At 57.2% G+C, this 22,964-nt stretch overlaps 1 protein-coding gene across 5 annotated transcripts in view; it reads left to right on the top strand.

The window, feature by feature from the left end:
• INPP5A (inositol polyphosphate-5-phosphatase A) overlaps window positions 1-22,964 on the top strand; it is a 135,207-nt gene that overhangs the window by 51,301 nt on the left and 60,942 nt on the right. For all 5 annotated transcript variants that reach the window (XM_040991916.1, XM_040991913.1, XM_040991914.1 and 2 more), the window contains exons 3-4: window positions 11,481-11,581; window positions 14,254-14,341. In XM_040991916.1, the coding sequence (XP_040847850.1) occupies window positions 11,508-11,581; window positions 14,254-14,341 (162 nt within the window). In that variant the 5' untranslated portion in view covers window positions 11,481-11,507. The remainder of the gene's footprint in view (window positions 1-11,480; window positions 11,582-14,253; window positions 14,342-22,964) is intronic.

The raw sequence follows: 22,964 nt of genomic DNA, 5'->3' as shown, positions 1-22,964 counted from the left end.
GCTACTCACGGGCCTCCTGTTGCTGGGGTCTGCCTGGTGGTGGTGTCGGCTTGGCGAGGGACAAGAGCAGCATGGGGTGAGTGGGTCTCCCCCACGAGCACTCAAGGAAGGCTCTCGGTGTGATTGGCTGAGCTGAGGGCCCTTGGTGGAAGAGGCTGTGCCAAGAGGACTGGCTTAGAGCAGGCACACCACAGCCAGGTGTCTTCCAGAACCAGGAGAAGCCAGTGTCTGTGGACTGAGGCCTGTGAGGGCGCACGGCCATTGATCCCTGGTGCTCTCCTGGTAGACCTGGAGGCAGGGAGTGCCTGCCACCTCCAGGCCCAACCTGTGAGGAGTCCCTGTGGATGGGGCAGGTCCAGCACCCTGTACCACAGGGGTCCTGACTAGTGCCCCACCACACTCTCTGCCCAGCAAGAGGCCCAGCCTTGTCATAGTGGTGGGCTGAGTGAATGTGTGAGGAGGAGGACAGCAGTCAGAGTTGGGAGTCCCCAGTGGCTGTGGGGCAGGGCACATGGGTCTGTGTGAGAGGGACAGGAACTGCCAGCTTCCATTTGCTGTGGCAGCCCTTGGCAGTGTGCATGTTGGAGAAGCTGCCATCTGGGAAGACAGCTGCTGGGCAGGCTCTGGGTCATGGGTGAGCACTCGGCATCAGAAGGGGCTTCTCAGGCAGCCTGACCAGCCCCACTCAGTGGAAGCCTCCAAGAGGGACCCAAAGATGCGGTGGCCCAGGTGCATCAATGGTTATATTCCCAATTATAACCCTTGTGCTGCAGCAAGGCTGGCTGAGGGAGGACCAGCCAGGCAGGTGGTCAGTTGGCAGACGGGAGGGCCAGGCAGGTGGGCAGTGAGTTGGTCAGCAGTCAAGAATTGCAAGTCAGTCAGCAGACCAGAGGCCCCCCTGGCCCCGTGATTGGGTGGGGAGGTGGTGGGCCTCGGTCGTGCCACCCTGGGGTGAGGAGGTACATCCCACATTTTCTTGTGGATGACTGCCATTCTGCTGGCTGTCCACTGTGCTTCAGACCTGACTTGCTAGCTGTGGGCTCGGGTGGTTGCTGGCCAGCAGCTGGGCAGATGCCCTCAAAGCTGCACGGAACAACATGGTTGCCTGGCCTCTCGCTCACAAGTGGCTGTGGCACTGCCAGGAGCTCTGCAGAGGCTGCACTGGGGGGGGGGGGGGAAGGGGACGGGGCACTGGTGCGCAGACGGCCTGGCCCCTGTGACCATGTGCCCGAGGTCCTGCCAGCCCTGGAGGGTTCTGGCAGCTCTGGGTGTTCCCAGTGGCCCGATCCTTGCGGGCTCCAGCCCTGGCTGCCAGCTCCCGTGGGCTTGGCCTGCAGGGTGTTAGTCCTTTTTAGGTCACTAGGATGAACATCTCTAGAGGAAGCCTCGCAGGGCCTAGCTGCTGCTATTTTTAACACCGTTTGGCTGTGCCGGTGTGGGGACGGGTATGTGGCCTGGCAGTCCCCACTGTTTGGCTGTGTGGTGGTGGGGCACCTTGTGCTGTGCCTTTCTGGGGCCTCCTGGGGGAGCCCCTGAGCAAGGAGGTGTCAGGAGGTGCCCTTACTTGGCTGCCCCTGCAGGCCAGAAGCAGCTCTTTTGTTCTGTAGATTTCTGGCCCAGAGGACCTCTGCTTTGGGTGGTGACTTTCCCCATCATCCCAAGACAGCAGGCAGTGTGGCTGCAATCCCTGCCTTGTGGGTGAGCCGTGGCTCCTGTGTTCCCACCAGGCATGAGGGCAGCAGTGTGCCCAGCTAGGACAGCGTATGCTGCTGTAGACCTCTGTCTGGGGTCTTCATGCAGCAAAGCACCTGGTTCCAGGGCAGGGCTGAGTGCCAAGGCTGGCACCTGCTGCACATGTGTCTTCTTGATACCTGCTGTGCCCGGCCTCTGCCAGGAGTGGGGACATGTGCAGGGCTGTTTGCATATGTGCCAAGGACTGGGTGCCTGCCAGATCGTCAAGCCCCCAGAGAGGCAGACACAGCAGGGCCAGGTGTGGTACAGCAGGAACCACAGAACATGCCGGAAAGATAGCCCTGGTGCTGCCCTGGGCTCATTCTCCCCCTGGGGAGAGGAGAACTGTGACGTTCAGGAGCCAGGGGCGACAGGAAGTGCTGCCATCATGTGCCAACATACAGCGAGTAGGTTATGAGAGCAGATCATTTGGCTGCGTGACCCTGGGGCAATTCCTGCTCAACACCTCGCCCAGCCTCATGGCCTCTCACTGCTCCATGTCCTGGAGGTCAGTGTGTGTCTGTGGGGGCCATAATCTGTGCCCAGAAAAGGGGCATCCCCCAGAGTAGCAACTCCTGATGCTTGTCCCAAGAGAGCATCACAGGGCAGGTGTCCCTGTTGGGCTGTGCTGGGTAGCTGCTGGCATATCCTGCCTCAGGACCCTAGCTGGGGTTAGGGTTAGGGTTAAGGCTGCCAGGTACCCCATCTCCCTCCCAGTTGCCCTGTGGCAGCTTGTGTGCACAGTTAGGGTTAAGACTGCCAGGTGCCCCATTTCCCTCTCACTTGCCCTGTGGTATCTTGTGTGCACAGGGGTGCTTTCCGTTGGGAGTATTTACAGGCACTCCTGGAGATGATTTCCAAGCAGTGCTGTCTGTCCAGTGTGCACTGTGCACTCTGCTTTCCTGGGGGACTAGGCTTGGCCAGGGTCCTGGATGTCAGCTTGGTTCCCAGGCAGACCGTGAGGGTCATTGCAGTCACACTTCTCATGCTAATGTAAGAAGCCAGGACAAATTGATGGGCGACCCACTTTGTTGCTAAGCTGGTCTCTGTGCAGTTCCAGGCCTGGGCCTCATGCGTCTTTTCTGGGCTCTGGACTCCTTCCCACGGGCAGTAGGGAGTAAGCTCAGCAGCCCTTCATGAGGTGGGCCAGTACAGTCCCCACCTGGTCATCTTTGGCTGGCTCTTGGGCTATCTTGGCTGCTTTCAGTCACCAACAGCCACATTGTTTGCTACTGAATGTGCATTTTCTGGAATTTTCTGTCAGCAATCTCATGTGATATAATTATGCATATGACTTTGGGCTTCTTGTCTAGCTGGTGGAGTCACCAAACAGTCTCTGTGGGTTCTGGCTCAGGGTTTCCTAAGCTGTCTTCAGCTTGGCACATGGCCCTTCTCAGTGGGCATGGGATGCTGGGGGTGTGGCTCTGAAGCCGCCATGATGTCAGGACACTGAGTGGGTCTGTGTTTCCACTGAGAACCATCTGTGGCTCTCCGTTGCTCTATGTGGCTCTCTGTGTCTCTGTGAGGCTCTTCGTGGTTCTGTGTGGCTCTGTGAGGCTCTCCGTGGCTCTGTGTGGCTCTGCGTGGTTCTGTGAGGCTCTCCGTAGCTCTGTGTGGCTCTTTGAGGCTCTCTGTAGCTCTGTGTGGCTCTTTGAGGCTCTCTGTGGCTCTGTGAGGCTCTGCGAGTCTCTCTGTGGCTCTCTGGCACTTTCCATGGCTCTCTGTGACTCTGTGAGACTCTGTGAGGCTCTCCGTGGCTCTATGTGGAGTGCAGTCCCATCTGGCATCTGTTGCTCTTCTCTCTCTCTCTCTCCAGGACTGGTAATGCAGCTGCTCTTCCTTCTTAGCTCATCTTATATTTTTCCTACTCTTTCTTCTTTCTCTTTCTGTCTCTGTGTCTTTGTCTCTTGTTTCTCTCTGTGTGTTGCTCTGCCTGTGCCATTGCCACTGTCTTATCTTTTTCTGGCATGGATATCCCTTGCTGGGTCTCCCCCATTTGCTGGGCTCCTTGTCCTGCTCGGTGACTGCTTTGCTAGGGCTGCCAGCCCCCATTGGCTCACGCCCCCTCATTGGGGGCTGGAGTTTGTGCGGGTTCATTCTGTCTGAGCTCGGTTCTCTGCCCTGTGGTGCCTCTCTTATAGTGCAGGCAGGCCCTTAGATGACCACTGCAGCTGTTCAGCACTCTTATCCCTGGCCCACAGCGCCCCCTGCTGCCTGCTGCTGATCCAGCACAGCTGAGTGTGTGGAGCTTACTGTTACCCTGATCCATACCCTCTGGCCTAGGCCCCTCCGTTTCTGACTTCTGAGAGTGGTGTCCCAAGTAGTGGCATTCGTCCCAGTTCCATCTTCTCGTCCCAGATCTGCCCATTCTCAGTGGATTTGCCTGCTTTCTGGTGTAGCTGCCTGGAAGCAGAGTGGACATTTTATCAGCTACGAAAGCACACACTTGAGTGCAGTGTCTAAAAACAAGTAGTTTTCAGATGGACTGAATGGCAAAATGAGCACTGAGCAAAGCTCAGCAAAATTGAAGAGACATCAACAGAAATGATGAAAGCCAAGCAATTGAGGGAAGCGAGCTTTAGAAAGGAAACCATGTCAGACCTGAAGGAAGATAACAGAAAAGCAAGGTATGCACGCACCAGCCCCCCCTGTTCCCTGTGCACTCAGCAGCCCTCCCCTGTGCCCTGAGCACTTAGCAACCCTCCCTGTGCAAGCACCAGCCCTCCCCTGAGCCCTGTGCATGTGGCAGCCCTCGCTTGTATGTGCAGTAGCCCTTCCTGTGCCCTGAGGATGCAGCAGTCCTCCCTGTGCACTCAGCAGCCGTCCCCTGTGCACTCAGCAGCCCTCCCTGTGCACTCAGCAGCCCTCCCCTGTGTACTCAGCAGCCGTCCCCTGTGCACACAGCAGCCCTCCCTGTGCACTCAGCAGCCCTCCCTGTGCACTCAGCAGCCCTCCCTGTGCACTCAGCAGCCCTCCCTGTGCACACAGCAGCCCTCCCTGTGCAAGCACCAGCCCTCCCTGTGCACACAGCAGCCCTCCCTGTGCACTCAGCAGCCCTCGCTGTGCACTCAGCAGCTGTCCCCTGTGCACTCAGCAGCCCTCCCTGTGCACACAGCAGCAACCCTCCTTGTGCACTCAGCAGCCCTCCCTGTGCACTCAGCAGCCCTCCCTGTGCACTCAGCAGCCGTCCCCTGTGCACACAGCAGCCCTCCCTGTGCACTCAGCAGCCGTCCCCTGTGCACTCAGCATCCCTCCCTGTGCACACAGCAGCGCTCCTTGTGCACTCAGCAGCCCTCCCTGTGCACGCATCAGCCCTCCCTGTGCACTCAGCAGCCCTCCCTGTGCACTCAGCAGCCCTCCCTGTGCACTCAGCAGCCGTCCCCTGTGCACACAGCAGCCCTCCCTGTGCACTCAGCAGCCCTCCCTGTGCACTCAGCAGCCTTCCTTGTGCACTCAGCAGCCGTCCCCTGTGCACACAGCAGCCCTCCCCTGTGCATGCATCAGCCCTCCCTGTGCACTCAGCAACCCTCCTTGTGCACTCAGCAGCCCTCCCTGTGCACTCAGCAGCCATCCCCTGTGCACACAGCAGCAGCCCTCCCTGTGCACTCAGCAGCCCTCCCTGTGCACACAGCAGCCCTCCCTGTGCACTCAGCAGCCCTCCCTGTGCACTCAGCAGCCGTCTTCTGTGCACACAGCAGCCCTCCCTGTGTACTTAGCAGCCCTCCCTGTGCACTCAGCAGCCCTCCCCTGTGCACACAGCAGCAGCCCTCCCTGTGCACACAGCAGCCCTCCCTGTGCACTCAGCACCCCTCCCTGTGCACACAGCACCCCTCCCTGTGCACACAGCAGCCCTCCTGTGCACTCAGCAGCCCTCCCTGTGCACTCAGCAGCCGTCCCTGTGCACACAGCAGCCCTCCTTGTGCACTCAGCAGCCGTCCCTGTGCACACAGCAGCAGCCCTCCCTGTGTACTCAGCACCCCTCCCTGTGCACACAGCAGCCCTCCCTGTGCACTCAGCAGCCCTCCCTGTGCACTCAGCAGCCGTCCCCTGTGCACACAGCAGCAGCCCTCCCTGTGCACACAGCAGCCCTTCCTGTGCACTCAGCACCCCTCCCTGTGCACACAGCAGCCCTCCCTGTGCACACAGCAGCCCTCCTTGTGCACTCAGCAGCCCTTCCTGTGCACTCAGCAGCCGTCCCCTGTGCACACAGCAGCCCTCCTTGTGCACTCAGCAGCCGTCCCCTGTGCACACAGCAGCAGCCCTCCCTGTGTACTCAGCACCCCTCCCTGTGCACACAGCAGCCCTCCCTGTGCACTCAGCAGCCCTCCCTGTGCACTCAGCAGCCCTCCCTGTGCACTCAGCTGTCCTCTCTGAGCACTCAGCATCCCTCCCTGTGCACACAGCAGCCCTTCCTGTGCACACAGCCGCTATCCTCTGTGCACACGGTAGCCCTCCCCTGTACACACAGCAGCCCTCCCTGTATACACCCGAGCCCTCTCCTGTGCCCTGTGCATGCAGCAGCCCTCTCCTGAGCCCTGTGCACACAGCAGCCCTCCCTGTGCACTCAGCAGCTCTGCCTGTGCACACAGCAGTCCTGCCCTGTGCCCTGTGCATGCATCAGCCCTCTGTGCACTCAGTAGCCCTCCTCTAGACCTTTGCACTGTGCAGTATGCAGTCATTAGTTGCACCTGGGACATAGCCTGAGGACAGCATCATTGGGCTTTACCTCTACGATGTCATGATGTGATCCTCCCATATCAGAAATGTTCTCAATGCTTTGTACTGTGCTGAGTTCCTGGGTGAGTTCTGATATGTGTGCATGCAGTATGTGTGTGTGCACTTTGTGCATATGTACAGTGTATGTGCACTCTGTTTGCAGTGTGTGCCCGGTGTGTGTTTATTCACAGTGTGTTCAATGCATGTCCAGTGTGTGTCTGTGCAGTGTGTTCAGTGTGTCTGGTGTGTGTCTGTGCAGTGTGTTCAGTGTGTCTGGTGTGTCTGTGCAGTGTGTTCAGTGTGTGCCCGGTGTGTGTTTATTCACAGTGTGTTCAATGCGTGCCCAGTGTGTGTCTGTGCAGTGTGTCTAGTGTGTCTGGTGTGTGTCTGTGCAGTGTGTTCAGTGTGTCTGGTGTGTCTGTGCAGTGTGTTCAGTGTGTCTGGTGTGTGTCTGTGCAGTGTGTTCAGTGTGTGCCCAGTGTGTGTCTGTGCAGTGTGTTCAGTGTGTCTGGTGTGTGTCTGTGCAGTGTGTCCAGTGTGTCTGGTGTGTGTCTGTGTGTCTGGTGTGTGTCTAGTGTGTCTGGTGTGTGTCTGTGCAGTGTGTTCAGTGTGTCTGGTGTGTCTGTGTAGTGTGTTCAGTGTGTGCCCAGTGTGTGTCTATGCAGTGTGTTCAGTGTGTCTGGTGTGTGTCTGTGCAGTGTGTTCAGTGTGTGCCCAGTGTGTGTCTGTGCAGTGTGTCCAGTGTGTCTGGTGTGTGTCCAGTGTGTCTGGTGTGTGTCTAGTGTGTCTGGTGTGTGTCTGTGCAGTGTGTCCAGTGTGTCTCGTGTGTGTCTAGTGTGTCTGGTGTGTGTCTGTGCAGTGTGTTCAGTGTGTCTGGTGTGTGTCTAGTGTGTCTGGTGTGTGTCTGTGCAGTGTGTTCAGTGTGTGCCCAGTGTGTGTCTGTGCAGTGTGTTCAGTGTGTTCAGTGTGTGTCTGTGCAGTGTGTTCAGTGTGTGCCCAGTGTGTATCTGTGCAGTGTGTCTGGTGTGTGTCTGTGCAGTGTGTCCAGTGTGTCTGGTGTGTGTCTAGTGTGTCTAGTGTGTCTAGTGTGTCTGTGCAGTGTGTCCAGTGTGTCTGGTGTGTGTCTAGTGTGTCTGGTGTGTGTCTGTGCAGTGTGTTCAGTGTGTGCCCAGTGTGTGTCTGTGCAGTGTGTTCAGTGTGTCTGGTGTGTGTCTGTGCAGTGTGTCCAGTGTGTCTTGTGTGTGTCTAGTGTGTCTGGTGTGTGTCTAGTGTGTCTGGTGTGTGTCTGTGCAGTGTGTTCAGTGTGTCTGGTGTGTGTCTGTGTAGTGTGTTCAGTGTGTGCCCAGTGTGTGTCTGTGCAGTGTGTCTAGTGTGTGCCCAGTGTGTGTCTGTGCAGTGTGTTCAGTGTGTCTGGTGTGTGTCTGTGCAGTGTGTCCAGTGTGTCTCGTGTGTGTCTAGTGTGTCTGGTGTGTGTCTAGTGTGTCTGGTGTGTGTCTGTGCAGTGTGTGCAGTGTGTCTGGTGTGTGTCTGTGCAGTGTGTTCAGTGTGTCTGGTGTGTGTCTGTGTAGTGTGTTCAGTGTGTGCCCAGTGTGTGTCTGTGCAGTGTGTTCAGTGTGTCTGGTGTGTGTCTAGTGTGTCTGGTGTGTGTCTGTGCAGTGTGTCCAGTGCGTCTGGTGTGTGTCTAGTGTGTCTGGTGTGTGTCTGTGCAGTGTGTTCAGTGTGTGCCCAGTGTGTGTCTGTGCAGTGTGTTCACTGTGTCTGGTGTGTGTCTGTGCAGTGTGTCCAGTGTGTCTGGTGTGTGTCTAGTGTGTCTGGTGTGTGTCTAGTGTGTCTGGTGTGTGTCTGTGCAGTGTGTTCAGTGTGTCTGGTGTGTGTCTGTGTAGTGTGTTCAGTGTGTGCCCAGTGTGTGTCTGTGCAGTGTGTTCAGTGTGTGCCCAGTGTGTGTCTGTGCAGTGTGTTCAGTGTGTCTGGTGTGTGTCTGTGCAGTGTGTCCAGTGTGTCTCGTGTGTGTCTAGTGTGTCTGGTGTGTGTCTAGTGTGTCTGGTGTGTGTCTGTGCAGTGTGTGCAGTGTGTCTGGTGTGTGTCTGTGCAGTGTGTTCAGTGTGTCTGGTGTGTGTCTGTGTAGTGTGTTCAGTGTGTGCCCAGTGTGTGTCTGTGCAGTGTGTTCAGTGTGTCTGGTGTGTGTCTAGTGTGTCTGGTGTGTGTCTGTGCAGTGTGTCCAGTGTGTCTGGTGTGTGTCTAGTGTGTCTGGTGTGTGTCTGTGCAGTGTGTTCAGTGTGTGCCCAGTGTGTGTCTGTGCAGTGTGTTCACTGTGTCTGGTGTGTGTCTGTGCAGTGTGTCCAGTGTGTCTGGTGTGTGTCTAGTGTGTCTGGTGTGTGTCTAGTGTGTCTGGTGTGTGTCTGTGCAGTGTGTTCAGTGTGTCTGGTGTGTCTGTGCAGTGTGTTCAGTGTGTGCCCAGTGTGTGTCTGTGTAGTGTGTTCAGTGTGTCTGGTGTGTGTCTAGTGTGTCTGGTGTGTGTCTGTGCAGTGTGTCCAGTGTGTCTAGTGTGTGTCTAGTGTGTGTCTAGTGTGTCTGGTGTGTGTCTGTGCAGTGTGTTCAGTGTGTCTGGTGTGTCTGTGCAGTGTGTTCAGTGTGTGCCCAGTGTGTGTCTGTGCAGTGTGTTCAGTGTGTCTGGTGTGTGTCTGTGCAGTGTGTTCAGTGTGTCTGGTGTGTGTCTGTGTAGTGTGTTCAGTGTGTGCCCAGTGTGTGTCTGTGCAGTGTGTTCAGTGTATCTGGTGTGTGTCTAGTGTGTCTGTGCAGTGTGTTCAGTGTGTCCAGTGTGTCTGTGCAGTGTGTCCAGTGTGTCTGGTGTGTGTCTGTGCAGTGTGTTCAGTGTGTCTGGTGTGTGTCTGGTGTGTGTCTGGTGTGTGTCTAGTGTGTCTGGTGTGTGTCTGTGCAGTGTGTTCAGTGTGTCTGGTGTGTGTCTGTGCAGTGTGTCCAGTGTGTCTGGTGTGTGTCTAGTGTGTCTGGTGTGTGTCTGTGCAGTGTGTTCAGTGTTTGCCCAGTGTGTGTCTGTGCGGTGTGTTCAGTGTGTGCCCAGTGTGTGTCTGTGCAGTGTGTCCAGTGTGTCTGGTGTGTGTCTAGTGTGTCTGGTGTGTGTCTGTGCAGTGTGTTCAGTGTGTCTGGTGTGTCTGTGCAGTGTGTTCAGTGTGTGCCCAGTGTGTGTCTGTGCAGTGTGTTCAGTGTGTGCCCAGTGTGTGTCTATTCATAGTATATGCAGTGTGTCCAGTGTGTCTGGTGTGTGTCTGTGCAGTGTGTCCAGTGTGTCTGGTGTGTGTCTAGTGTGTCTGGTGTGTGTCTGTGCAGTGTGTTCAGTGTGTGCCCAGTGTGTGTCTGTGTAGTGTGTTCAGTGTGTCTGGTGTGTGTCTGTGCAGTGTGTCCAGTGTGTCTGGTGTGTGTCTAGTGTGTCTGGTGTGTCTGTGCAGTGTGTTCAGTGTGTCTGGTGTGTCTGTGCAGTGTGTTCAGTGTGTGCCCAGTGTGTGTCTATTCATAGTATATGCAGTGTGTGCCCAGTGTATGTCTGTGCAGTGTGTGCACTGTGAATAGTGTCTGTGCAGTGTGTGTATACATACAACATGTGCAGTGTGTGCAGTGTGTTGTGCAATGTGCATAGTGTGTGTGCACAGCTTGCAGTGTATGCATATGCACAGTGGGCGTGTGGACACATGGTGAATCATGAGACCCTAGTACCTGGCCAGGGTGCTGCCTGTGCTTGGGGCCCTGGACAGGATGCCGCTGTGATGGCCAAGGAAGCCTCACTGCACACAGCCCAGGCCAGAGGACAGTGCCCTGCACGTGTGTGTCTGGTTGCGCAGTCACTTCTGCTCTCCAGGGAAAGCTCTGTCGTAATGGAAGCCAGAAGCTGGTGGCAGTCCCCGTGCCTCTGTGCTTGTGGTGACAATCTGTTGTCAGGAGACAAGCAACCTAGTGCCTGCCTGGGGCAGGGGTGGGCCCACTATGTTCTGGGTGACACTGGAGTGTGGGGCAAGGCCTCTAGTAGGTGGGCCACTGGCCATGACACTGGCCCAAGGCTTAGCTGCCAGGCTGCTTCTCGGTGACTGACTGGGCAAGTCACTGCAGGGACAGGACACTGGCATACCTGAGGACCCCTTGAACAGTGCCAACACCTCAGGATTTCCAGGTGTGCTAAAAGTGTGCATGTACTCACACATGCGCCTGATGAAATGCATTCCAGCATGCAGGAACACACGAGAGCAGCTGTTACTTTCCTGCATGGGCCTGGATACATGCGTGCCCAAGTGAACAGCAGACGTCCACACCTGAGTTCACCTGGCTGCTAGTGTCAGCCATTCTTCTGAGGGCTTGTCTGACTTGCTTGTGTTTGGAGTAGCTTTTCTAGCTACTCTGCGGTTCCTGTGTCCTCTTCTGGTCGTTGAAAAGCACACATTGGGCTACTGAAGAAGACTGGACTGGTTTACAACGATGCATGGGTCTAGGATTCAGTGCAAAGGCAAACGGAGGGTAACCATGGTGTGGCTGGCTCTGGAGCAGAGACACAGATCTGGCTGGCCTGGCTTGGAGCTAACTCAGACTGTGGCTAGCCCAGCCTGAGGCTTGCCTGGTCTGTGGCTGGCCTGCCTGTGCCTGGCCTGGCCTATGATTGGCCTGGTCTGTGGCCCGGCCCTCAGCTTATCTGGCCTGTGGCCCACCTGGCCTTCAGTTGGCCTGGTCTGTGGCTGGCCTGCCTGTGACTGGCCTGGCCTCTGGCTGGCCTGGTCTGTGGCCAGCCTGCCTGTGGCTGGCCTGGCCTGTGGCTTGCCCAGCCTGTGACTGGCCTGGCCTTTGGCTGGCCTAATCTGTGGCTGGCCTACCTGTGACTGGCCTGGCCTCTGGCTGGCCTGATCTGTGGCTGGCCTGGTCTGTGCTATGCCACTTGTGGCTGGCTTGGTGTGTGGCCAGCCTGCTTGCCAGCTGGTTGTGCTGAGGGCCATGGTGTTGGCTCTATCCCTGACCCTATGTGCTTTCCCCCACAGGTCGTACACACCCACAGGCCCCACTTCATGGCCCTGCACTGCCAGGAGTTTGGAGGGAAGAACTACGAAGCCTCCATGTCCCATGTGGACAAGTTCGTCAAGTGAGTCTTTGGGGCAAGGGTGGGCGCTGAGGAGGGTATGCGGTAGGGTGTGGTTCCATCTTCACCCAGTGGTTTCCACAGGATGGCCCCAGGCCATGGCTGCCTGATTCCTGTGGCCATGGCACAGCTGTGCTTGAGCCTGGGGATGGTGGCCCTGGTGCTGGACTCACAACCCACAGGGTCAGGTGCCGGCTGCTGCATGTGGCCCTGTCTGTAGGCTCCCAAGGAGGAGCCACTCACTGGGGGCGGACATGCCTGCACTTGGCTCTGTGAACTAATCCACCCCTGTGCTGTCCAGGTCCGGGGGGCAAGGCTAAAAGGGGAGATTGAAAGTACAACAGAAGCAGAGCAGAGCTCCAGTTACAGGTTGTAGGTCTGCACGTGGGGCGCCGTCTGCTTGGTCTCCATCCTGCTCCCTGGCTCTCCTAGCTTCTGAGGGCCCCAGGCTGCCCTGGTGCCCTCCAGGCACTGTTCTACCTTCTCATCTACCACAGCAAAAGTGGACTTGAGCTTGGCATGGGGCCCAGCCAGGTGGGAGCTGGTCCTGCATGTGTGGCCCAGGTGTTATCCTTGGCCCCTGGTGGCCACCTCTCTCCCATCCCTCAGCTCCATCTGTAACAGGAGTTGGACATGACAAAGAGGCTGTGCCACCTGGGGCTCAGCAGTCCCCACTGACGGTGGCGCCATCTACAGCTGGCACAGGGCGAGGCCTTGTCCTCTCCTTTGTTGGGGACTGAGCTGTGCTGTGGTGGAGGCTGGCTGGGCTGGCCTGGAGCCTGTATCTTCCTTCTCAGTTGACCCTACGCAGTCTGGGCCAAGTGGCCCTGGACATGAGTGTGTTGGCATCAGCTGGCCTCGTTCAGGGACACGTGGTCCACCACTAAGTAATTACCAGGACACAGGCATGCCTGATGCAGGTGGAAGTGGGAAATGCTTCCTTGGCTGAAGTGTGGAGGCTGCCTGAGTAAACATGAAGCGAGCCCCCTATCCCAAGACCCCTTCTGCCTGGGGATGGGTCATCCTGCCCTGGGGGCAGAGCTGAGCTCTGCAGCAGCACCACGAGACTTGGGTCCCTTTGCGGGTTGTGCTACCTATGCGGGATTAGGAGTGTGCTGTGATGCAGTGAGGGTCCATGTTCCTGGTCCCTGTGTCACATGTTTGGGGTGCATGTGTTGGACAAACCCCACAGCTATTAGGAATCTGCAGTGAAGGTGTCGAGCCCTGTTGTGCTGTGAGAAGTGGGAGTGTGCGCAGCTGCTGAGACAATACCAGAAGGTGGAGTCTGTCGCCTGAGGGGCCTCTGCACCCTGCACTGTGGGTGACAAAGGGTTTCAGTTGCATTGGCCCCAGGCCTGCGAGAGGAAGGCAGAGGATCCTCGTTGAAGCTGTGGGTGTGCGTGGTGCCAACACAGGATGAGGCGGAGGCGTACATCTTGTAGCGTGGCCCGCTGAGGCAGCAGCGCAGGCCCGCAGGCCTCCGGAGGTCCATGAGCAGCCGTGGTGGCCGCAGCTCCCGGGGCCTGCAGTACCTCCTGCTGCTGCCAGCTGCATGTTTGTCTGCAAGATGCTGAGGTGCTGGAGGCTCCCCGAGATGCCCGGCAGCCCCGGGAACGTTCTGGGCGTGGCTGCGGGCACATGTCAGCTGGTGCCGGTTATCTCAGCACTGTGGGTCTGAGAAGGCCTTTGTCTTGGCTTTGAAAGGTGCTTCTGTGGGCCCAGCCCCAGCTGCTGGATGTTTGCTCAGCCCGAGGACTCGTCTCACCGCCCCTGCACAGCGTTGTGCGCCTCGTGCCCGGCTTCATCTCCCTGTGTATAATGCAGCTTTCTCCCCGGCGCCAAGGCCAGCTTTGGTACTGCTTCCGGCAATTGATTACCTCGCCCTTCAGCTTGATTTTCTCTCCCTGCAGCCCATGAGTTTATTGTTTCAATCAAATTCTGAGGAAATTTGTCTGTCGTTTCCCCACGTGTCATCTTTCTTCCCGCTTTGTCCTTTTGGTGCCTACACTGTCCTTATGTCTGTGTTCCCTCCTGCTTGTCTCAGGCCCCCAGGAGCTGGCTTGCTCCCGTAACGTGGCAGCGTCCACCTGGCTCCCATGACCGTCGCTCGCCGCAGCTGCTGCTTCACATAGTGAGGGGTCCCGTGCACATGCCAGGGCAGGGGGCATGGCGTAGCTGTGGCCAGCGTGTGTTGCTTCATGTCTGTGCCTCGCCATCTGCCTACCGGTCCTGTTGGCCGGTGTGTCGCCTGTGCCTGGCCCCTCCCGCATGCAGAATCCTGTGTGTCCCTGTGTAGTGGCCATGGCAGAGCTGAGGAGGTCACCCCGGAGAGGCTCCCCCCACTTTAGGACAAGGCCCAGAGAAGGTAGCAGACGAAGCGCCAACCTTTCCTGGAGTCTGAAAAGTCTCACTCCACCCCCAGCCTGGCCACTGCTGAAGGACAAGCTTGGCCCAGGCAGCCACCCTTGGGCCTGTCTTCTCTGATGGGAGCAGACTTTGCAGGCACACCTCTGGGCATGTGGCCCTGCACCAAGGGCCTCCCTGGCCGGAGGCCTGGGACTCTAGCTGTCTGCAGCCTGGGGCCCACGCCTGGCACTGAGCACAGGCCGTGGCCTGGGTCCTAGCTCGGCGCTGAGCCTTGACCCGCCTGCTCATAGAGCCTGCTTGCCTTGTAGGGAGCTACTGTCCAGTGACGCCATGAAGGAGTACAACAGAGCCCGAGTCTACCTGGACGAGAACTACCGCTCACAGGAGCATTTCACGGTAGGAATCTGCGTGCACGTCAGCTGCCACCAGGTGCCTGGGGCCAGGCAGGGAAGGTGGTGGGCAGCCTGCCCGGCAGTGGCAGCTCGGGCTATAGAGGGAGGTCAAGGGGAGCCTGTGAGGCTGTGGATGCCCAGGGTGGCCTCACCGGGTCGGAATGCACAGATGCCCAGGCCCAGAGCGAGGCCAGGGCAGGGCTGGCAGCAGGGGCCTTGGGGAGACACTTCCTCTGCCAAAGGCTCAGGCTCTGCAGCTTTCTCTGCCTGGTGACTGGATGCTGTACCCGTCTCCTGAACCCAGGCCCTGTGGGAGATACCAAGGGCCACTGGCAGCTGGGGAGAGGTGACCCCAGGGCCGAGAAGAGAAGGGGATGCTCGTGCTGGGCCTGAGCCCTAAGCCACTGCCTGGACACTGCCCCTGCACACTGTCCCAGCTGCTTGCGTGCTCATTTTGCTGCCAGGAAAGGGTGGGTCCTTTGAGTGTCCTCTGGGTGGTGCCCAGGGGTACTGGCAGAGCTGGGTTGCAGTGGGTAGCAATGTCATCCCCTCCACAGCCGCCCTAATGGGTGCCCTTGGCTGTCTGCTCAAAGACCATTTACTGTTTCCAAGATTGATGGTGTGGAAGCAATATTTTTAGCTGAGTCTGGTTCAAATAATAGGCCATTAATTGAAAAAGGAAATTGAAATGAATTTATCTCGTACATAAATGCTGTCACAGGTGTTAATAGGAATCAGAAAATAGTGGCCTCTTCCCAGAAGGCCATAGGCCCTGAGGCAGGCTGGCAGAACAGCCCTGGGCCTGGGGCCTAGGAAGGTGACCTGTGGTGGGCAGCCACACCAGCAGGTGGCGCCAGCGCCACGTCCTGCACCCAGAGTCCTCTCCGTGGAAGATGTTCAAAAAGCATTTTTTTTTCTCTTGTACTTAAAAAAAGGAAGGAAGAAAAAGTAAAAGAAAAAGGAAGAAATCACCAAATTGCTGGCTCACACGAGGCTTATGTGTGGTGCTGGCATTGCCACGGGCTTGTTGTGCAGGCTTGGGAAGCAGGCCTGACTGCCAGGCTCCCTAGCCGGCCTGCCAGTCTCGCTGGTCACCCTGGAGGACATGACCCTGTCCTGCCCAAGCAGGGGTGGAGGTGAGCACACCACTTTCCTTCTGCTCAATGGGTTTTCTGCCACATCCCAAATGCACACTCCATCCCACAGTGGCTTGGGTGTCAGGGGCCAATGAATGCGGGGGGCGGGGCAGAATGTGATGGCCTCAGCCCTCCCACTGGGAAGAGACCATATGTGCCCTGGGAAAGCCAGGGCAATGGGCCTGGGCCAGAGCCCCCCACAGCCTGGCCATGGGGGACAGTTGACCCAGGATGGACCCCCCCCACAGCCTGGCCATGGGGGATAGTTGACCGGGATGGACCTCCCCACAGCCTGGCCATGGGGGACAGTTGGCCCCGGGTGGAGCCCCCCACAGCCTGGCCATGGGGGACAGTTGGCCCAAGGCAAAGCCCCCTGCAGCCTGCCATGGGGGGAGGCGGTGGCAGACCCTCAGCAGCTCCGGGCAGATGCTGGCATCCGGACGATGCACTGTCCCCAGGGTTCCTGCTCTGCATGGGCGTTTGGGAACGACAGAGCACAGTGAAGCAGGTCACTCCTGTGACCCCTTACCTCTACCTAACAGGGCCTCTGCCCTCTCCCAGCCACCGTCCCAGGCCAGCCCCACTTCTCTGCCATCATCCTATGGCCAGCTGACCCTGTCCTGTGGTCCTGCTCGGCCTTCAACCATGGAGCCACCCTGTGAGGGCAGTCTGTCCAGTAGCATGGCCTAGGGGGCATCCCTGTGAGAGGACCACATGTTGGTACCCTGGCACACACCGTGACATGGAAGTTTTCCAGAGAATCTAGTTGCTGTGACTCAGCTGTGTGATGCCTGTGGGCATGAGGGGGCTCTGTCAGTTCCTCGGTGAGCCAGAGAGGACTTTGGGCTCCGAGTGCTGGGATGGTCCAGGCTCAGGCCAGGGTCCTCTGGGAGGGGCTCATGTTACGTCTGGGAGCTTGATCCCGCTGGCGAGGTGTCACCTTAGCGCAGCCCTGGGAATCGCTGCCCACCTCTGGACACTGCCCACCTGTGGCAGCACGTGGGGCATGCCACGGCAGCCCTAGCCGCCGGCAGCACAGGCCGTCTCCTGTGCATCGATCGGGCCTCCAGCAGCGCAGAAATCTGTGTCCAATTTCCCCAGCTGCGCGAGGGTCTTAGAAAACGCATCACTTAGCGCCTGAAAAGCCAGGCTATCGACGGAAAGCCGCTGGGGAGCGGCGCTTGGCGAGGGAGTGACTGCAGATTTATCTTGGTGTAATTTCATTGCAAGAGTGAACATTGTTAGAGCAAAGGCTTGGCTGCAGCTCCTGCAGGAGCGTGGGGCTGTGTTGCGCACAGGGGGAGGCCCCAAGGGTAAGCTGGGCTCACACACAGTGGTCTGGACCATCGTACAGGGCTCTGGGGGCTGTGGGACCAAGGCCCAGGGCCAGGGCTGAGCCACCCACCAGGATTCAGCTCGGAGCCACGGCTGCCCGAGCCTGTGGTTGGGTGGACACAGCCTCACAAGCATGTGGGCCACCCGAGGTGACTGAGGTGTTGGTCAGGCAAGTTAGACTGGTCAGAAGGTACCTGGGTGGGCCTGGTGCCACAGCCTCCAACCTGACCCTGCAGGTGAAGCCCTGGCTCTTAACAGACGCACTGAGGGCAGGAAATAGATGGACTCACCACCCAGACTGACCCACACAGAACCTGCTGGGAACCAGCTGCCCAGGGGCTTCAGGCACTTGTGGGGAGGGGTGGGGGATGACTGCTCTGGGCAGCATCTGGATGCAGGCTGCTGGTGACCTTGGTTCTGGAACAGCTCTGGGCCCTGTAGGGAGTGAGTGAGGGACTGGCCTGTGCCTGCCCGGAGGGAGCCATGGCTTTGGGCCTCCGGTCCCACAGCAGAGCCCAGTGGAGCAGCTTCACTGGGGTCCTGGCATAGCCTGTGCGTCAGAAATGCCGGCTCTGCCTCGCTTGGACTGAGGCCTGCCGGAAAGGACAGACCCGAGTCTCTGTCCTTTGCCACCGTCATGATGCCATGTGTGCCAGGGTCTGTGGTCCATGGGGCGTGAGCAGCTAGGTGAGTCCTTGCACGGGGGTCAGGACTCCAGAAGCCCCTTCTACATAAAGGGCCCCCTCCCTGCACTCTCCCACCAGGCAGCTGCTGCACGTGCACATGGCATCCACGGCTGTGCCCAGTGGTGCTGTTCACTCAGTCATCCTCAAATTCCTCCCCCAGTGGTGCTTCACTGGATTGTCCTCGTGCCCACCCCTGCCCCCAGGCAAGGTTCCTTGCCCAGCCTGGCAGAGCTAACCCCGGGCAAGCTGAGCTCCTGACTCCGGCCTCCCCACCCTCTCGTGCCTAACAGCGGCTCTAAAGCTGTAAGGGAGGGGACAGTGTGGCTGAGGAAGAGGGTGGGCTGGCGATCCAGGGCTGACACCCACTCCCACAGTGCCCTGGCAGCCCCTCGCGGCCCCCGAGACAGGCCTGATGAAGTGAGAGGAGCAAGATTGGTTTTCCGAGGGCACCAGGCCCTCGCTGCTTAGCTAAATCACGGGCTGTCGGCGGTGCTGACGGTAATGACCTGCTCCCGGCTTGGCACCGCAGCCCCGAGGGACCAGGCACTGTGCGTGGGCGGCGGCACCGCGGCGGTGGAGGTGAAGCCGTCGTATTGATCTTTTTAGCACTGAAATATGAGCCACTTCGCTCCGCTCCTCGCTGCTGCAATGTGAAAAATAATAACTCGGATCCAAATTAAAAATATTGATCTCGAGAAGGTGTGGAAAGTAAATAAACACTGAGGATGTTTTCAGGTCAGCCGAGGGACGGCCTCCGCAGTAAATGTGTCGGCGTCAGGTGCCAGCCCAGGCTCTGTTTTTGCTTTGAATTGATTTTTCATTATTTACTTCCTAAAAGTGTTGGAATTTGGCCTCCCGTGGTGAAATCCCAGTGTTTGGGAAAATTATTTCTGTGAAGCTCCTGAGGAGCTCCTAATCCACTCCCTCATTGATTGATTGATTTTTGACTCAATAAGCCTCCACTCCTCCCTGTATTTAGGACTTCTATCATAATTTTTTATACATTTAGGCTTGACTTTTTTATTTCCCTCGAACTGATGAGCTGATGCCGGGCTATCAGACAGGTGGAGAAACAGTTGACACAACGTGAATTTTGTCATTGGGGCCAGGCCTTCTAGAGAGGAAAGGTGTTTCCTGGTTGAGGGCAAGCCTGGGGACACATTTACTCAACGGGTTCAGCTCAGTGTCCTGGAGCGCCGTCCTGGTGTGCAGGGTCTGTGGCTCAGCTCAGTGTCCTGGTGTGCAGGGTCTATGGGCTCAGCTCAGTGTCCTGGGGTGCAGGGTCTGTGGCTCAGCTCAGTGTCCTGGGGTGCAGGGTCTGTGGGCACATCACAGCACTCTGGGGCGCCAGCCTGGGGTGCAGGGTCTGTGGCTCAGCTCAGTGTCCTGGGGCGTCGTCCAGGTACACGGCATTTTGGAATGGTTTGTGCTGTGCAAGTCGGGGTCTCTGCTTCTGCAGAAGCGTGAAGAGCAGCTGCACTCTGTGTTGCCCTCTCAAAGGCTGCTGCAAACCCCACCTGTGCCTTGGGGCTCCCTGCCAGAAGGTGGGGGTGCCAGGAGTTTGTGGGAAAACACAGAAAGTGGAGGGTGTGATGGGGTGCTTCTGGGATGTTGGCTTGATTTTCATTTTATCAGAGGGACTAAGCCAGGCAGAGCCTGAGAGCTCCCTCTGCCCCCAAGTGCCTGCCATTGCTGGGGCTAGATGGGCTAGGTATTTGAGACAGACGGCCAGCGCTCAGCCACTAGAGCTGTCACTGCTGCCTCCCAGGGCGCTCAGTGTGTGCTCGCTTCTGTCTGGGTAGTGTCTTGCTCTCTGTGCCGGACACTCGCTGCTGTGTGGTTTTTTGTGTGATTACAAAGTCATCTTGGAAAGCTTGGGGAAATGTGCCCTGTCCTGCTGTCACAGGCCATGTTGAGGTTGCATAGGTCCTCCAAGCCTGGCAAATAGACATTCTCGGCTGGAATCCCTGGGGAGCTGGAGCCAGCAGGGAAGGACAGGGTCGTGTCTCAGACCCTGCACTGAGCGCAGGGGTGGAACCACAGCCTCTGCCTGGGAACCTGCAGCTGAACACCTGGCCACCTGAGAGAGCTGGAGGACACACCTGCTTGGAGAGTGACCAGTGGCCAGAAGAGCTCTTTCTCTCTGGCCTCTCTAACTCTGGTTTTCAAATAATTCTTTCTTGGAAGTTATATTTCAGATGCATACAATCTGAAGGAACAATAATGCCATTGGCACTATCAGAACAATGATGCTGGACCAGGAGGTGTGAGGGTTTGCAGGGAGTTCAGACCTCTGTGTTGGCCATCTTGTCGCTGAGCCAGGGTCTGTGGATCCCTCAGCAGGGCTTCAGCTGGCTTGCAAGCCATCGAGCTGCACTGGGGCCTGGTCCCCAGCGCCAAGGCCCTCCCGGTGTCAGAACTGAGCTGATGGAAGTGGGCAGCAGCGGCTGGCTGGCAGGAGGAGACATGATGTGTGGTTTTGCTGTGCAGAGCATTTTAGAGGTAGAGTGGCATGCACCAAGAAGGTTGGGGTTAATGCTCGAGTGTGTGTGACTGTGAATACAAGGGGAGGTGAGACCCCATTGTCGCCCACGGAAAAATCACTAGTTGATATTGGAGACTGGGAAATCGAGAAGTGGCTATAGAAATATTGAAGATACAGAGATTTTTTTTAAAAAAGAAATTGTTTCTGGGAAATGGAAGACCGAAGTGGACAGGAGCTATTATTTTCCATAATAAGCCTTGTGTCTCATGAACATGTGAAAACAGAAGTGCTCATGGTGAGGAACTCCCCCATGTAGTCAGTCAGCAGAGGCCACGGCACAGCCTGGGGGCAGCTGTGAACCCAAGAAGCACTTGCGATGGTCAGGCCGGGGCCATCTCTCACAGCGCAGTGAGGAAGGAGGCTGGAGCCCTCTCTGTCCTCTGCTCACCGGGGCGGGCAGTTGGCATTCCTCTTGATCTGGTCCCTGCAGGTGTGGGAGCAGGGTTGGAGGCAGCAGACGTGTTAGGGACAGGCGGGCTGCTTCTGCTGCAAATGCCCATTTGTCCGTGTTTGAGGTAAGTAGACGGAAAGGACCAGAACTAGTGATCCGATTTGATTCAGTTTTATTTTGTGGTTTTTCTCTCTCAACTCAAACCAGCAAGCAGGCTGGCTGTATGAACGCTAATAGGAAGGTGAACCAAACCCTGGTGGGGTGGCCCCCCGTGCCGGCTGGGAGGAAGATGAGGGTGTCCCCCCCCCGCCGTGCCGGCTGGGAGGAAGATGAGGGTGGCCCCCCCCGTGCCGGCTGGGAGGAAGATGAGGGTGGCCCCCCGTGCCGGCTGGGAGGAAGATGAGGGTGACCCCCAGAGCTGACTGGGAGGAAGATGAGGGTGCCCCCCCCCGTGCCAGCTGGGAGGAAGATGAGGGTGGCCCCCAGAGCCGACTGGGAGCAGTCAGAATGGGTTTGTTCGCATACCTAATGTGTTGTCATGTAGCTAATGGTTTGTAGTAGCTGTCAGCTTATCATTGATGCGTTTAGAAGCTGAGATTTAAGTAACTACTATTTCTAGTAGTGTCAGAAAATGTGCAATATTTAGGCGTAGGGTCAAAGATACACAAGACCTCCTGTAAACTGGAAGCTGTGCCATCTTGATCTATAGAATCTTGCTCGGTGAAGTCAAGTGGAGAGATGGAGGAAGACTTGGCAGCCTTAAGGTGCCATTTGACCCTCGTCTTCCCACAATGCACTCCAAAGACAGGAGGTGGCACTCTCTCCTTTGCCCTTTGCCCTTCCTAGCCCACTCTCCCTGACCATGCCCACATGTGTCTTCAGTTCTCATCTTCTAAATAAGCCTTATCACTTTCTTAAAAAAAAAAAAATTAGTGAGATGCTGATTGTCCAAGTCTGATTGGTTGAACCTTATGAGAGGATGGAAATCTATGGGTACTTCTGAAGTCTGTATGGAATCACGGAGGGCTTGTCTGCTTCAGACCAATTGTCCATCCACATTATTCAAGCCGGTGTGGTGTTTCCATAAAAGTTGATAAGCCGTCATAGAAACTGACCCGGCATTGGCTGCTGAGAGAGACATCAGGCAACTCGACAGGAAGAAAACGCTTTCTGGTCTTGATGCAGAGACCACATGCCAGGGCGATCTAAAAAATAAACTTGGAGTGGATAAACCCCCCTGCAAGGTCTCCTAGGAGAAAACCTTAGTGACTCAAACAAAGATGCTGGTGTGGTGGGGATGCCAGTTGAGACATCTGTGTTTCGTATCCTTGTCCCTGGCCTTGAGTCAGCCCTGCTTCCCATTTCACCTTCCTGCCAGTGTGCACTCTGGGAAGCAATGAGACCTCAGACAGGCAGGCCCCTGATACCACATGGGGAGTGTCCTGGCTCTTGCCTCAGGCTGCCCTAACCCTGGCTGTTTGGGCATTTGGGGAGTAAACTAGTGGGTACTTCTTGTTCTCTCTGTCTCCTCTCTTTTCTCTCCCTCTCTTTCCTCTCAAATAGATTACAAAAAAAAAAAAAAAAAAAAAGGAGGGGGGTTAACATGGGACAGAGCAGGGTGTCGACCAGGTGTGCCTGGGCTTAACACCCAATAGTAACAACCGGATTGGGTGTGGGCCAGTTGGTTAGGACCACTGTTCCTGCCAGGACAGGCGGTGGACTAAGTCAGCCTGGGCCAAGGACCCACCAGTGTGTGCGACATTTGCCACTGGGAGGAGACCTGATAGAGGAGTTTCAGGAACTCCTGTGTCGGGGCACAGTTCATACAGGTAAATGCAAGAGCCAAGGCAAGGAGCAGCCTAGACCAGGCCAGGTTATAGCACCCACAGGCATATGTGTGGCTCAGGTCTCAGGGTGGACCAGGCTGGGCCAATTCACAATACCCACTGGCAGATCTGAGAACCAGATTGGGGTGTAGGACAGGCTGGGTCAGGCTGCAACACCAGCCAGTTCACATTAGGGCCATAACTTGGGGCTGACTATGCTGGGTTGGGCAGCAGCACCCGGCAGCATGAGCCTGAATGGGGACTGACCAGGCTGGGCCAGGATATAGTACCTGCTGGCAAATGCCTAGGTAAGGCTGGCCATGCCAGACTGGATCACAGCACCCATCAGCACACATGAGACCTGGGGGTGAGGAGAGGGAGGTGTGCAAGCCCTGTAGGAGTAGTGGGGGCTCCCCTGCTGGGCCACCGCTCCTGGTGTGAGCAGGAGAGCTGGAACTGGAGGCAGACTAGACTGGGCAGGGCTATAATACCTGTTGACCTACATGTGAACTAGATTGGGCGACAGCCAGGCTGGGCTAACCAATTATGGTGCAGGCATGATTCAGAATAAGGGCAGGCAGGTTGGGCTTTGCTGCAGCAAGTGCTGGGAATGGAGGCAAGTCATGCTGGGCTAGACTACAGGACCACCTGGAGAGTACAAGATGTGGGGCAGGGGGTGGGTCCAGTGGGAAGACTGTGGGCACATCT

This window comes from Ochotona curzoniae, unplaced genomic scaffold, assembly GCF_017591425.1.
Source record: "Ochotona curzoniae isolate NIBS_2020 unplaced genomic scaffold, NIBS_Ocur_1.0 contig_66, whole genome shotgun sequence".
Taxonomy (NCBI): domain Eukaryota; kingdom Metazoa; phylum Chordata; class Mammalia; order Lagomorpha; family Ochotonidae; genus Ochotona; species Ochotona curzoniae.
The sequence above is the reverse complement of the archived record's forward strand: the minus strand, read 5'-3'. Positions and strand labels throughout refer to the sequence as shown.